General features: G+C 34.5%; 1 protein-coding gene across 4 annotated transcripts in view; it reads right to left on the bottom strand.

The window, feature by feature from the left end:
• Positions 1-17,058, bottom strand: part of RFX3 (regulatory factor X3) — a 194,082-nt gene that overhangs the window by 54,227 nt on the left and 122,797 nt on the right. For all 4 annotated transcript variants that reach the window (XM_058171261.1, XM_058171263.1, XM_058171262.1 and 1 more), the window contains exons 4-5: positions 13,859-14,117; positions 3,153-3,227 (exon numbers count right to left, since the gene is read on the bottom strand). In XM_058171261.1, coding sequence (XP_058027244.1) covers positions 3,153-3,227; positions 13,859-14,117 — 334 coding nt within the window. The remainder of the gene's footprint in view (positions 1-3,152; positions 3,228-13,858; positions 14,118-17,058) is intronic.

The raw sequence follows: 17,058 nt of genomic DNA, 5'->3' as shown, positions 1-17,058 counted from the left end.
AGAGGAGGGCGAGTGACAACGCCTCCGCCCCCACCGCGGGCAAGAGGAGGACGAGTAAGAGGAGGCGAGTGACAACGCCTCCGCCTCCGCCGACCACCGCCGCCGCCATCAAAAGCGGCGGAAGAAAACGCCGGAGGCCAGCCGCCGCCAAAACGAGCCGGCCGAGCTGGCAAAACATGCCGGCAGCATTTGGGCTCGCCCTGCCGCCCAGCTGTTCGAGGGCAAAAACCTCTCCTGGGTCGGCTCTGCAAGGGTAGACTCGAGTATAAGCCGAGGGGGCGTTTTTCAGCACAAAAAACGTGCCGAAAAACTCGGCTTATACTCGAGTATATACGGTATGTTTAAATTACAAACAAAAATCACAGGACCACAGTTTTATGATGCCGTTTTTCAGTAAGAAATTTTACTAATAAAAACAAAAAAAATAAAAATAAAAACAGGTAGTCCTTGACTTATAACTATTCAGTGGCCATTAGAAGTTACAATGAAAGTGAAAAAATGACTTGTGACCGATTTTCACATTTACGACTGTTGCAGCATCCCCATGGACGCATGATCAAAATTCTGGCATTTGGCAACTGCCTGTATTTATGACAGTTGCAGTGTCCTGGAGTCATGTGATCCCGATCTGTGAACTTCTTAACCAGCTTCAATAGGCAAAGTCAATGGGGGAAGCCAGATTCACTTAACAACTATGGCAAAATGTCATGTAATGGGACTAAATTCACTTAACAACTATCCTGCTTAGCAACTGAAATTTTGGGCTCAGTTGTGGTTGTAAGTCATGGACTACCTGTACATAGGGGCCTCTGTGGCTCAGACTGCTAATGCAGTCTGTTATTAATAGCAGCTGCTTGCAATTACTGCAGGTTCTAGTCCCACCAGGCCCAAGGTTGACTCAGCCTTCCATCCTTTATAAGGTAGGTAAAATGAGGACCCAGATTGTTGGGGGGGCAATAAGTTGACTTTGTATATAAATATACAAATAGGATGAAGACTATTGCTAACATAGTGTAAGCCGCCCTGAGTCTTCGGAGAAGGGCGGGATATAAATGCAAATAATAATAATAATAATAATAATAATAATAATAATAATAATAATAATAATAATAATAATAATAATAATAATAATAATAATACAACATTAATATTCAGTGAAGGCTGAATAATTTACTAATTACCTGCTTTAGATAACTAAAAAATATTGTACAAATTGGTTTGTTTTTCAGATAGAGAAGTGTTATAGATTCCATATGTAAACAATATAAATTATTACACTAATTTGCCATGGCTAGAAAATAAGGCAACTGATATTCCAGTGTAATGCTTAATAAGCAAACAGTAAGTGTGCCTAAAATGCCACAAACTAATTGAGAACATCTATTTGAAATTATTCAAGTGCTCCAGGGCACCAACCATATCTCTTGCTGTATTTTTCCATGAAGGAAGGTTAAAGCAAAGCAATGTTATTGTCAGCTTAATATGTTACTTATTAAATATTAATATAATTAATTTATTAAAATTTGGCCCAGCTTAGTGTAGGCTCAATAGGATCAGTGGATGGAACCTAACATTTAGACCTGGGGTGAAACTGTCTCAATCTTGATCCAATCAAAATTGCTTTTGGTATCATTTTGTCAAATATACTGTCTGCCTGTCTGTCAAAAGAAATGACTATACTGCTCCTTAAATGATACTTTATAGAAAGGCTGTTGAATTCTCAAAGGAATGCTTTGCTTCAGTGAAGCTTTGAGTGATGCACCCATTGCAAAAGAGGATTTCCAAAGGAAAACATCCTTTTCTTCTTAATACCAAAGTGCAGGAATTTGGTGTTCTTCTGAATACCTCTCACAGCCTTTCTCCCCAGAATTCACAAGTTTTTTTTTTTAAAGGCTGAAATGAATATTCTCTGTGGCATTGAGGAATCTCTGAGGCTGTGGAAGAAAATCCAGCAACCAGGGTCAAAATTCCCACTCAGCAAACCCAGAACTGACTAGTAGAACTGAGGTGCTACTATGCCTGCTGCCAATTATCTAGTTAGCCTATTGCAAAGCACGCAAGCAAATAGAATGATATTTTACTTCTCGCCAGCATTAAATGGTCAAGTTTTTGGCCACCATGTCTTCTTGAGCACACAGGCCAGATTTGCCCATCAATTCTGAAAGATAATCTCCTCCAGAATACAATGACCAAGTGTCCTGGCAAATGTTCTGGTGACACTGCTGGTTCACCTCTATCAGGTATTTGGTTAACAAGACAACCTGAAAAATACTGTAAAGCCACCTAATAGGTGCATTGAAAGTCTGCCACACTGATTTCAATGAATCCTGAATGTAGTTGTGAAGCTATGTAGCCTATAAGCACTTTGACCTGGTCTGGTAGAGAAGGTTAGAAGGAACCTTCTCCAACATTATTCGTTGGAAATATTCAACCTCTGAATCAGTCCTTGATAGAATCTTCAGTCCATCAAAGCAAATCTTGGTTGTTTCACACAGGCATACTTGTTTCATGCAGCATTTATATCTTGCTCTAGAACACCTTTCAAATAAGCCTAGAAAACGGCACATAAATATTGAAAAGGTAGAAATTTGTTCATACTGAAATTGTTTTCTCCATTTTTCTGTAAACAAATTAAAAAGTAACTTATATAGTTTTTTTTAAAATGTGGGGATTCAGAAGGTCAAATTGGATGGGGCCAAAACTAAACCAATATTTGATTAGCTATTTATCAATTTCCTTGTCTTACTACAATACAATACAGTTGAATGGACAAGGTTTTGCTTACATGTAACTTAAACTGTATTTCATCAGAATTATGAGATTTTGCTCCTTCTCAAATGACGATATAATTCCCATCACGCTTGACAATAACACGAAGATTGTATTAACCTAGGTGTGCTCTGACTGTTTCTTCTGAATTGCTTTTAGTGACTCAGGAAACTTAAAAGCAGCCTTCTAAGAGCAGGGAAATCAAACAATTTTGGTGCACTAACATCTTGCATGAGAAAAAAAAAAGCTGCTATGAGAGTTCAAAAGTGGAAAGAAAATTCAGAAGCTGGGGGAGGGTGACAAAACAAAACAAGCATTTAGAAGACAAGCAAAGCATGCAGAATAAGCAAAGGATTAGCTTACATGAAGAAGAGGCAACTTACATGGCTGTTGAGAAGAGAGCTTCTGTGAGTGGACAGACCATCAGACTTTTGCAGTGTCTCAATCGCCATTTCAATCTGATAATAGATGTCATTAAAAAAAGGGCTCAAGACAAGATAGTAATAAAAGATAACTATAGAAATGTTGATAGATTGCCCCAGTTCAAAAAGAAACCTTAGTTAAAGCAGATATTTTTAATTGATCACAGGCATAATGCCAAATGTTTATGCTAGCAAATTTTGTATCAGATTTTATGTCTACAAAATTCTTAAGAAAGAACCCCTTTACCCCCAACTTCCAATTCAGGGAAAAGAGAGGAAGATATGATTTTTTGCTAATCCACAATGCAAGCATCTGAGAATTGAGAGCATAGTATGCAACCCATATAAATAGATAAAAAACCTAGAAATAGATATGCAGAGAATGTGAAATACTTCAGCCTTACAAACGTTCATCTCTAAGACACTTGATCTCAGCAGGACTCATGCTAACTAAATATGCACAAGTATAAACTATAAGAATCACTTGTTGGACAGACAATATGCACTCTACGCCTCTTCCCATGTGATTATTTTTTAAAATAGTAAACAAGAAATTTTAATTAACATTACATTGTTAGCTATTGAGTGGGAAAAATATTCCAGCCTTCTTAGAATGAATGCAGTTTATCAGAAAAAAATGAATTCAAATCTTAATCTATAATATTTTGCTACAAAACTTCCCACTAACAATCCCCACTGGTCAGCTGGAAAAAAATATACTTTGCGCTTTTAAATACAGCATATTAAACAGCATATTAACAAAACATATGAACATGTGGATCCTAGCCTTATAATGATGTTTTTACATAGAATGATTTTATCTAAAGTCCATTTAATAAAAAAGGTTTCTATATAGCATAATATAAAGGTTCTTTTATATCAAACATATTATAAAGTAAAATTTAATTTAAAATTTAAAATTAAAATAAATTCTCATTTTCTTTTAAGTCTTTAAGAGAGAAGTCTAAAGAATCAAGCTCTGTCTTGATTCACAGTAAAAGAAAAAGCAATACTAAAATTAACTAATAACTGAGGAATGGGATTCCACAAAATAAAGAAAATAATATCTTATTGAATGTTTTTTTTCCCCCAAAGAGATTGCTTTGGGTATCAGACCATTGCTTTCTGGATAGAAAACTCTGAATTTAATAGATTTTTTAAAATGGAGAAGTCAAGGGTTAACATTTGGATATTAATGCATGAGAAAATATGCTCTACCAGTGAACTTCTGATTTATATATCGAATTGATAAACTTTAATAATGTATTGTTGAAGAAACATCCCGTATTTTAATATGTAGTAATCAGCTCTAAAATTTAGTGTTTCCAAAGTAATTAATAATACAAAACGATACAAAATTCTATCAACATTTAAAACTGTTTTCTCAAAATATGGTGGCCATATTAAAACAAAAACAAATGGAAATGGGGTGGGGGAGAGAGATAAAATCACAAAACAGAATTTCTTAAAATCAGTTGGGAGGATGGGGAAAATATGGTTATTCATTCTATTTCTAGCAGTGGAGTGTGGGGTATTCAATAAGTATCCTAACATATTTACAGTGTCATAATGGAGCAGAATATTTGTTATTGTGGCTCCTGACATTTTAGGGTTTCAAAGATAAAAATCAGTTGCTCTTTGAATCACAGCTAGACCCTTTCAGTGGCAATCCTATTTACAGTATTACTAGTTGTCTAATAAGGTATCCAAAAGGCAGTAAGATTCTGAAATTGCTATAATGCACTGCAGATTTGATTTCCATTATATTTTCATGTAGACTGGGCAAATTTCATTACTTTCTATTTTTTTCTAAAATCTAGGTACCCCTTCCCCCATTATCAAAATAAAACATATGACCTGTTGCCTAAAACACTTCAAAGAGTGTGTATACTATGTATGTCCATAAGCCTCATACTAAAAATATCAAGAATGAAAATGCAATGTTGGGTATAATTGGCTGAATAAGGTATGGTAAATTAAATGTGCTATGTGAAACTATAGCATGAATGTAATATAATCAAATACACAGATACCTTCAATAGTTTTCGGGCAGTATCCTTTCCCAATTTATACTAATATACTTTATACCTATAAAATTTCTTGCTATGCAAGTTGGGAGCATTTAGTTTCCAATGTTCACTGAGAAAGTGACCCTTCAGGAGAGGTACAGCAAATCGAAGAGAGTTTTTTGAAAGTAAAACCAGTAACTATGACAAGGACCAAGAAACCTGTGATAGAGAGGTTCCTTGGAACTTCTCCAGATAAAGAAAGGACAAAGATCACCCATAGGTATTCTGGACAGCTGCTTCCCATGATGAGACTGCACAGCAGTGGTTTTCTGCAAGTTGGGTGCCCGGAGATGACGGGATTAATATCTTGCTTGCAGCTACAGTGAAGACTTTTAAATGACACTAGGTTTGCAAATCTCACTTTCTAACGTCTTTCAGAAATTGCTGGTTAACTACGTGCAGAATATTGTAACCTGTACAATAAAATTTTGGCACTAAGTTATAAATAACAGTTTTCATGGGAAATATATTCTGCTTTGGCTTTTTTGCAAGACAAAATAAAGATAAGCAATTACATTATTTCAAAAAATGGACATTAGAGGAAACGGATATCTTTAGATAGAGGAAAGATTTACAAGTCCGTAGAATATTGCAAAATGTTATAACAATGAAAATATTGAAGGACACTATAGAAAAATGGAAGCAGAAAATAGTAGCCACAAAATCAACAATGTCAGTAAAGATATCTGCTTCTATGGACAGACTATGTCCAAGAGATGTTGTTACAGAAATGACAGCTTAGAACAAATTTTGCCTGACAAGATAGAGATGCTATCAAAAGTGGATTTAAAATTGACAGGCTAAGAGAATACTTTAGAAAAGGATGTTTCAATGGATTTACAAAAGAAACTGGCTGAGGTTTTAAAATTTAAAGAGGAAATACAAAGGACAAACCAAGAGAGTGACCTGGGTAATTTTTTTCTATTGGATTTACAAAAACTCACATAGATAGAACAAAAAGAAATTAAGAGAAATCAAAGCCTACAACAATATTTAAAAGAATTAAAGATTCAGGCTATTAACAAATAGACATATAAAGTTGGTTCATTTGATCAAGTAAAACAAGATATATTGATACTTCTGGGTACCCTTTTTGCACTCTGCTGACATAAAGACTGAAAAGATGGCGTTTTATGCATTTGTTAATAGGTAACAGATAGGGTAAGGGTATAAGAGATAAATGTTTGCAACCTTAGAGGGTAAATTAAGACAAAATTTGTTTATAGTTGTGAAAAATGTTGGAAATAACTTTATATTTATTTTCTCTTTCTTTAGCATATTTTTACTTTCTTCCTTCCTGCACTTTTCTACTCATTTTTATTTTCTTTAAGTATAGCTTCTATTAAACTTTACTATCATAATCAAAATTATTTGAGGAAATAAGTTACATGAATTTATATTTTACTTTCTGATGTGTTTGTTATATTTCATAATAATATGTAGCCTTAGTGATTTATATTTTATTATTTTATTACAAAGCAATATATCAAAAACATTATTTTAAAAAAATTCTTACATAAATCCACATATTCTAATCCTATAAATGATGTCAGAAGGAGTAGGTAGGCTTTCAGCAAGGTAGACAGTTGAAATTTGTTGAAGAATTATCCAAATTCATGGCTGTAAATTTACATGTATGCAATCAAACCTGAATCCTTGACATTTAAGCAGTGTCAAGATACCCACAAGGTTTCTTTCTAGTTGAATACATTATTTTTGTAATTTCCAAAATTAAAGCTTTAATAAATAACAGCATAGCCACAATTATTTTAATTTAAAATTTTCACTTTGAATATAACAAAGTAAAATGTGACAGTTATACTAGTATTAGATATTCCTGCAGTTGCCATTCACTAGTTAGATTACTGCCTTAGGCTTTTTGGAAAAACTCTAGGTAACAATGTATTAAAAGTTTGTGCAAATAAATAGTGAATGACCCACTTTTTAATGCCTCAATTCCTAGCACTGAACGCCAGTCTCTTAGCCATTTTTTCAGAGTGTCTTCATGATTATCGATTTCAGAAAGTGGAATTTTTTTTTCTAAAATATTCACAAAAGATGCTATGTTATATTCTAAGGGTGGGTAGAAAGAACGTTAATCGGATTTAAGGGAGAAAAGGACTGACAGAAAAGTGTGGTGATAGAGGACAAAGGGGAAGGAGGGAATGAAAAAGAGATCTTGTGTTGTCATATGGCCTGCCAGTGTGGCCAGCAAAATGGAAATTGGAAAGTGTGTGTGTAGCAGGGGGTATGTTTGACATTTTAAAAAAAGCCTCTCCACCCAACTACTCCCAAGTTGGAAATGAATAGGCCAAAAGAGACTGCAAAATTCAATTCTTCAAAAAGGTCACACGTTAGCTCATATCATTGGAAGGAACTGCAATTTTTATATCTAAGCATTTTTCTCACACTAGTGAAGTAGATAGTCTTTGATTTATAACCAGTGGTGGGTTGCTCCCAGTTCAGTCTGGTTCTATAGAACCGGTAGTAAAACCGGTGGGAGGCTCCGCCCACCGGTCACGACGTCATCATGGGCGATCTGCGCAAACCGGTAGTAAAGGTAAGTGGAACCCACCCCTGCTTATAACCATTTGTTTAGAAATCATTCAAAGTTATATTGGCACTGAAAAAAGTGACTTATGACCATTTTTCACACTTACAACTGTTGCAGCATCCCCATGGTCACATGATCCAAATTCAGACGTTTAGCAACTGGCACGTATATATGACAGTTGCAGTGTCCCAGGGACTTTCTGACCAGCAAAGTCAATAAGGAAACCACATTCTTGAACATTCGTGTTACTAATTTAACAATTGCTATGATTCACTGTGGCAAGAAAGATCATAAAATGGGACAAAAATCACTTAACAAATCTTGCTTAACAACAGAAAATTTAGGTTTAAGTATGGTCGTAAGTCAGGGACTATCTGTAATGTGAAAAATCCTGGATTATGTGGACAGGTGACAAGTAATGGCTTCATCTAAACTATTCCCCTTCGTTTTGCCAGCTTTAAGCAGGGATTCTTGGAATTTCTTCTCTCTTCCTGCATTTTCAATCTACAACTTCCAGAAATAAGCAAGCCTTTTAAAAAATTGAGTCTTTCTCAATTTCAGCTGATTTCTACAGTTAGTATTACATTCTGCATTTGGAACTATGTGATCCAAGCAAGCCCACAAAGTCTTAGCTATAGATAAAGAAATGGGGAAATGACATAGTATATGTCAGGGAAGAGACAGGGAAGTGATTGTATAATATTCTTTTCAAGTTTCTCACTAGAAAAGTGGGACATAAACCTAACTTCAAAATCACAGCATTCCTGAAAAATCTAAGACTTTTCAGTTTACCACTGAAATTATTTTCCTTCCTGTACTATTCTCATCAAGAAAAAGAAAGTCAAAATAAAGTATTCATTTCACTTGGCTTCCTCTCTCCCCCTTCCCCAAATTGTGACATGACAAAGATTTATTTCTAATCCCAAGCACAATTACAAAGGAAGAATCCTGGTCTTATTATTGTTAATCTTCAAGAATGAATGAATGAAAAGAAATGGACTTAGATCAGAGTACACCTAAAATACAATCAGATTAAGGTACAGTACTAGTAAAATAATAAGAAATTAATACTCTTAAACTTTGAAAAACATTTGTTCTAAACTTCCTTTCCAAATCTACACACTACACAGAAATAGTCAGGGGGAAGGGTTTTAGAATATGAATAAATACTTGGCTTCTCTTCTCCCAAAATTATCTTTTCTTGTAAGAAATGAAAAAATGATGACATAAATTAAGAACAACAACAGAGTTGTTCTCCATCATCTCAATTGGGACTGTGGATTGGCTCCTTCACTTTCAGTACTAGAAAGCAAAAATTCAGATGGAAAGAGACTGCAGTTGTATGGTAGAGCATATGCACTGCACATTAAAATCCAGAATGCAATTCTTGGCCTCTACAGTTGGATCAGGTCACAGAGACCGCTGCCTATGTGGTTAGAAATCCATTGCCAAGTCATGCTTTTTGTATGAGAAGCAAAACATCTTCAAAGAAAAACAAGAAAGTCCAGTTGCCTCTTGAAAAAGCACCTTTGGGACAACCATGACCTGGATGACTGAGAATCTTCATAGACATTTAACTAAACAGCTGATAGACTTATTCCATTATATGTTACATATTATGCAGTTATATGAAAAAGTAAGTACACCCCATTGATATTTTTACTTTTTCAACATACTTCAACACAGAGATATTTGTTCTTTAATTTCAACAATACTAATAGATTAAGGGCTTATAATATTAAAAATATCATGTCCCATTTACATTTTTAGTCTATTGTGTAATTTAAATAAATATAAATGCAAATATTGTATATGGAAAAGTAAGAATACCCCTACATTCATCAGGTTCCAATGTTTGGCATATTGTTAGATAGAATCTGGGAGGAACGTGTCTTATTTAAACCTCAGATGATTAATTAGATTTGCTCTTTCCTGTTGAATTGTATGATATCACCATAGCCTAGATTAAAAGAGCTTTCTGAGGCCTTCAGAAAGAAGGTTATAGACACTGGGAAGAGATTTTAAAAAGATTGCCATTCAAATGGACATCCCACTATCAAAAAATCCAAAGGAAGATTTTTAAACAACTGTCAACTTGCCTAAGCCATGCCATCCCAGCAAGTTCAACCTGAGAGCAGAACATAAGATGCTGAAAGAAGTCTCTATGGATCCCACAATTTCATCAAGTGACTATAAGGTAGCTCTCATCATTGTTGATGTGAAAGTGCATGAATCTACAATTAGGACAAAACTGTACAAATTAGTTCTACACAGGAGGGGTGTGCCAGAAAGCACATTAGGACAAAAATGAAGTCTCAGTAAAGGAGAATATTTGTAGCTCAGGGTTGAAATGAGGGGTTCGTGAAGCTCTCTGAGCTTGCTTGTTTTCTGGCAGATGTTTCATTACCCAAACTAAGTAACATCATCAGTGCTGAAATTTTGTTCATGGGACACCTGGACAAAGACCAGAATTTCTGTAACAATATGTGCTGTACAGATGAAGAAGTTATTTGGCATTGTACCAAAAGACCAGTTTGGCAAAAACGAAAGACAATATTTCATCAGATTGAGACGAATTGTAAAGCAGAGTGGAGGACTTCTTGTGGTTTGGGCTACTTTGCTATCTCAGGCCAGGGCAGCTCACCATCATAGAATCCAAATTCCTCATTGTATCAGAGCGTGCTTGAAGATAACATGAGACCAGCTGTCAGAAGACAGAAGCTAAAACAAAAATGGACCTTGTAGTATGCCAATGACTTCAAACATTCCAGGAAATTCATGACTTTGGGGGAGGGATGACTTTTGGGGGAGGGGGGAATGAAAGGCCCTAGAATGGCCAACTCAAACCTAATGAGATGCCATGGGATAATTTAAAATGGCTCCACAGAAGAAAATGATATATCTCTTATATATTTTTTAAAATAAATAATTGCAAAGTCAATTTTTCATACGGTTTTTGTTCAATTACATCCCTTTATCTTTATATGCTTGAATGAAAATAAGGTATGGATATGTCCACATTATGTTAAAAAGTACTTGTACTTACTTTTTCACATGACTATATTTCAGAAACACAATACACACATGAAAAATGCTTTTAGTAAAACTTCATCTGCTAAACATTTATGTTGAAATTGCAACAGATATTAATATAGTTCTTTCTGATATAGTAAATTCTCAGTTTAACCCTTCTGTTTCTGATCAAGGATTTAATCCACACTCCAGGAAACCAATGATTAAAAGGAAACCCTGAATAATTGTGATCTTGTCTAGTCCCCCATTTCAAATTTAGGATCATGATGATTACCCCAGGTATTCGAAAAAGTGAAGCTTTTTCTGTAAGCTAATAAAGATTTTGAAAACGAGGACTTTGCTAATAATCTTCAATTGTCTAATTGAGTTGAACCAGTTTTGTTGAATCAGGACAGCATCTCTGAATTACCCCTACTCTTTGTATTTTTAATGCTACCTAATGGAAAATAACAATGCTAAAAGACTCAGAAAATAAAATCCATTATTTGTTTTCCTCTGAAAAAAAGAATTCCCATATGATTCTCAATAGCATGGTAGCAATAAAGTTCATTTCGAAATCTAATTTCCTCATTTCACTTGTTATGCTTTGTTATGTAGACTGGTAAACATCTGATGTTAGGATTTCTTTTTTAAAGGAAAATTAGAGAAATACTATCATCCACTCCACGTTGGAGTCATCAAGTAATTGATGAAATGGGGATTAAAAAAAGAACTTGGCCGATTTCTTTTCTATTTGTAATGCCATATAAAACTCATCACTGAGTAAGCTTCCATATCAGGTTGCAATGCACTACAGCCTTGAAACAGTTCCTTTATTTCATTCTATAATGTGACTCATCATATTTCATGAGAGAGAAAAAAGTTTTTGTTGATGCAAAAATTATAATGAATAAAAGCAGAGCTAACATGCAGTTCAAAATAATGACTAATTCACAATATAGAAATAAATCTGAATTTTGAATTTACAAGCTACTGTTTAATCATTTGCTATTTTAACATCTATTAGTCATAATATTAAAAACACACAAGCAGCTTGAACATTTCTATCTTGTTCAAGCTTTGCAATTTTTTAATTATCTTTTTTCATTTCCCAAACAGATGGTACATGGAACAATTAGATAGGGTGCCATGTAAAGCATCTCCAGTTGATAACTATATTCTAGAGATCGATAATTTTTAAAAAAACACAAGTGTACTTTATAAGCTGAAGGTTTTATAGCTCCTATTGTTGAAGAATAGAAAGAAAATGTACACATACAGGACTCACTTATACTAAATAACACAAGATTTGGAATGCTTCTTCTGCATACCTTCTAAAATGAAGAAATGTGACTAATATTAATAACTGTTTACTTAAATAAATTACTTTCACAATTCAGGATTTGAAATTGTAATTTTATACAAACCATCATTAAATTAACAGTAATTTATATAGTGGAGGCAACATGACATTATGCACTTAATCTAAACCAGAAGTTTCAAGAACTCTCCAGGTTTAGCTATAACTCCTCAGGGTGCCGTCCGCCAAACAGTGTCGGCTGGCGGCCCCCAGGAGTAGGGCCTTCTCTGTGGGGGCAGTGACGCTCTGGAACGAACTTCCCCCTGGCCTACGTCAAGTGCCTGATCTTCGGACCTTTCGTCGGGAGCTCAAAACTCATCTATTTATTCAAGCGGGACTGGCATAATAGTGTGGAATTTCAATTGGGGTTTTGTGAATTTTAAAATTTAAAATTTTAATTTTAATTATCAGCCTTTTATAATCTGCTATTTTTTAATTGCTGTTTTAATTGTATATATTTTGTGTTTTATCTTTTGGCTGTACACCGCCCTGAGTCCTTCGGGAGAAGGGCGGTATAAAAATTTAAATAATAATAATAATAATAATAATAACAACAACAACAACAACAACTCATCTTTGTCATTATGCCATACTATGGTTTAGCATGAAATTCATATGAAGCCACTATTATGTAGCAATAAAACAATTTTAAAAATTGAAGTTATTGTTTATTAAATAACAATTTTTTCAATTTTTAAAGATTAACCCAATTTCAAATATTTAGGAATCACAGTTGTATATAAATAGTTTAACATCTAAAATATATTCAGAATTTCCTCATATTCAAAACTGCTTTTCTAAGTCTGGCTTCTAAAATCCTCGTAATGTTGAAAATTATAGAATTACCAGTGTATTTATATAGTTTTTATTAAATGTATAAATACATTGGGAATTTTCTTTCAACTACAGATTCTATTCTTGTGCTATAATACACCTTTTGTGGTAGTTTAACCTTTCTTTCTTCATTGCCTATTTGCTTTAATTATGATGACAGGAGTTGTTTTTCATTCTTCATGCTATTATAAAGAACATGAAATTAACAACAAAAAGTTAAAGTTGGTCATTTCTGTCATACAGTAGAACCTTTGGTCACAACCATAATTTGTTCCATAACTTTGGTCGCAAACCAATTTGGTCATGACCCGAACCTAATTTTGGAAATTTGGCGCTTACAAAAAAAAAATGGTGTGGAAGGGGAAATTGGCCATGGGGGAAAAAAGTGATTTTTTTCTGGTCAGAACCTGATTTGGTCATAGTCAGTTGTGTTTGTGACCAAAGGTTCTACTGTACATTTGCAAAACTTGCTATTCAGACATAAAAGAAGCCAGTTCTGATACTAAAATTCTACTCAGCAGATTTTTTCAGTTCTACTTATGTAGTGGGGAAATGTACAATTTAAGTGGAAACTATCTTTATTTAAAAACAAAGAAACAAACTTCTGGGCAATAGGAGAGTCTAATATACCTGGATAATAGTAAAAGTGCCCATTATTTCTTCTGTGTATTGTTGGTAAATTATCTGGTGTAAATATCACTGAACTCTGTTGTGTTGGAATTATATAATTGGATGGCATCTTCTTAAGCAAACCTACTTCGGCTGAGAACAAATACAATTAAAAACAAAATGGACAGAACTCTAGCTATAAACATACATAACAATCTGAATGACTTACTGTAGCAGGGGATGCTCGTGTTGTGTGAGTAACAGAATGGCCAGAGTTTTCCATTGAATTGCCAATCAGGTAGGTACCTCCAGTGCTGCTGATGAGCTGTCCTCCTGTGACACCCATCTGAAGGCCTCCAGTGCCCACCATACTATGAGAAGAGACTACTGTGGTCACCTGCGCAGAGCTTCCTTGGGTATCAAAGTAATTCCCCCCAGTGTTTTGGCTGTACATCTGAGTTTCTGTGTAAGGATACGTTGTTGTTCGTCTTAAGTAAAAGAAATGAAAGAAAAGGTTACTTATGTGTTCTCTATATTGGAGGGCATCAACATTTTCATTTAAGCTGTAACCAAATTACGCATTATCTTACAGCATTCACTAGGGTACAATTGAACTTTGAAATCTTATCTCATTTATTGTTCAGATTCATACCCTGCTTTTTCTCTAGGTTTCAGGTAGCTTACAAAGAATTCTTCCTTTCATCCATTACAGGAACTAAACCAAAAGGTAGACTCACAACGAACGACTAACTTGACGTCATCCATTAAAATTTCACTGAGAGTAGAACCAAAAGTGCTTTTTCAAGAGACAACTGGATTTTCTTGTTAGTCTTTGAAGACAGAGCTGAAGAAGCTTCTTGGATGAGAAGCGAAACGTCTTCAAAGAATAACAAGAAAGTACAGTTGCCTCTTGAAAAAGCACCTTTGGGACAATCATGACCCGGATGACTGAGAATCTCCATAGACACTGAGAGTAGAACTGAATGTCAGTCTCCCCAGTTCTCGTCCCGCACTTCAAACACTGAAAAAGTGATGAAATATTACCAGGCAGTTGGAAAAGCTAGCTTTTATTCCCATAAGGCTGAAATTGCAAATTCTTTGTTAATACATGAACACAATCTAATCATCCAATGTATCATAAGTAACATGACTTCAATGCAAGTAGCAGTCTGCACAAAGTCCTTTTCCAATCTTCCTGATCAGTGCACAACATTGAGGACTGAGCAAGTAGAAACTAAATTCTTGGAGGCTGGGCTTGTTTACAGTCAATGGCTCTTCCTGAGCTTTAGCTGAACAGTCAAAGGCTATTTAGCTATCTAAGGCTATGGTTCATATTTTGTTTGTGAAAGACTAGAAACCTTTTGGAACAATCAGGTAGTGAAATTATCCCAGCTAAGCAATATGGCACTGCAAGGGTAAATCTGCTATATTTTCTGAAGTTTCAAGGGTGGTATGCACATGGCACACACCCACACACTGATTTATTCCCAGCTGACTCTCTTAAGTTCTATGTAAATGTCACGACAATGATCTGTCGCCTTTTATAAATTAGTATTCCTGCCATCTCATCTTGCCTCAGCAAGTATCTGAGTTGAATGCGACCCTGAATTTTCTTTCATGATCATTCAGAAGGACTCATTTATCTGCAGCATACTGATCTTTGTCTGCAAGTTGCTATTTAGCTTAAAAACTATTCTACAGATAAATTTCATTCTAGCAAAAAAAGCCTCTCTCTTTTTTTGCATTCTCCACCTAAATGCTCGTTAATTCTACACAGGTTAATTGCTAATTGATTTGAACTGAAAGAACCTTGATTTAAATATCTGTTCGGTTCTATATTTATTTTAAATTTCGCTCTACCAAACTAACGTATCATTTAAAATATGATTTCAGTTACATATAAACATTCTTCTAAATATACTGCTTGCGAATAATGCAATCTTATAATATTAATACATTTTGATAAATTTAAAACCGCTAATGATATATTGAGGCAAATTTTCCTTTTGAATCAAGAGTTTTCATAAAATTAAACTCTTTTTCTTTCTCTCTCTCATTCACACTCATATTTTTTTAAAAAAATAAATGAGTCTTTATAAATATTAGAATCATTAACTGGTAAATAGATGTTATGGATTTTTCCAACGGACTGTTCTGGCAATGAAATCTGGGCATTATATTTCTTTTTTGAAGGGGGCTTTTTATAAAAAAGGCAAAATTTACAGAAATGGCTGCATAAAGGGCTGTCCTTTATATATGCAATGTTGAAGCACATATAAAAGGACCTGAGCTTTGTTCATGAGGCTACATCAACCATCCTGATTTTTTTTAAAAAAAACCTCAACGGCCAAGATGCCATAAGGATCACCCTACAAAGGGATCTCTCTTCATCCTCATTATAGAAGCCCTGTGAAGTATGTTCAGCGGAGTCAATATTATTGTCCCACAATCATCCTGTGAGTTTCTATGTCTAAGGATGTTCCTGAACTTGGATCTCCATTAGTCCAATACCTTAATTGCTACACATACTTGACAGAAGGTCCTACTGTTCTGTATACCATGCTATTCATAATTTCTAGTTATACATTTAAAAATAATTGTGTTTCTTTTGTACCAGGGTTAAGAATACAGCAGAGAAAGCTGTCAACAGAAGATATAACAGAATGCAGTCAAAGACTGCTATTAATGAAAGACAGCTGATTAAGGAAATCATATTATGGGGAAAACACTGATCAACTTTTTTGTATTCTGTATAATTTCAGAAGAATAAGGATATAATACAACTAAGAAAATCTTTCAGAATTAGCAATATTTATACTTCAGGTATGATTTCATAGCTCAGAAGAAGAAGAAAAAAGGAATCAAATATTTCTGAAATGCAATCTCAAATCTTACTGGGACTGGTAAAAGATATAGCTCAGCAACAGCTAGAGTTTCCCCCTCCTTCTTATGGACAATTACACCGGAAAGCATAGATAATCACTCTTCTATACCCTTCTACACCCTTCTCCTCTGCCTCAATTTCATAAAATGTATTGCAAAGATATTAATAAGATGAACCTGACATTAATGTGTACACAGAAAAATATAAATGCAGTAAAGAAGATTGACACATTGCTATACACTGCTACAAGTTGCGTAAGATCTTAACAATATTGTTTAATTAAATCCTAGTTTTCCACATAGGACTATTACCATTTCATAATGTGAAAAGGATTGCCTATTGATACCAATGTCCCAAACATTTACTATGTTTATTTCATCATACCATATATGCTTATAATTCAAATTATAACTTACATTTTATAGAATGCATTATATTATAAAATTGACAATTACCTAAATCTTCCAAAAAACATTCTGCCTCATATCAAGGGCATTATCAGACTTCTTACACTTCAACTCTGACATCTGTGATTGGCAGCATCT

This window comes from Ahaetulla prasina, chromosome 2 (genome assembly GCF_028640845.1).
Source record: "Ahaetulla prasina isolate Xishuangbanna chromosome 2, ASM2864084v1, whole genome shotgun sequence".
NCBI classification, from domain to species: Eukaryota; Metazoa; Chordata; class Lepidosauria; order Squamata; family Colubridae; genus Ahaetulla; species Ahaetulla prasina.
This window is presented reverse-complemented; position numbering and strand designations above follow the sequence as displayed.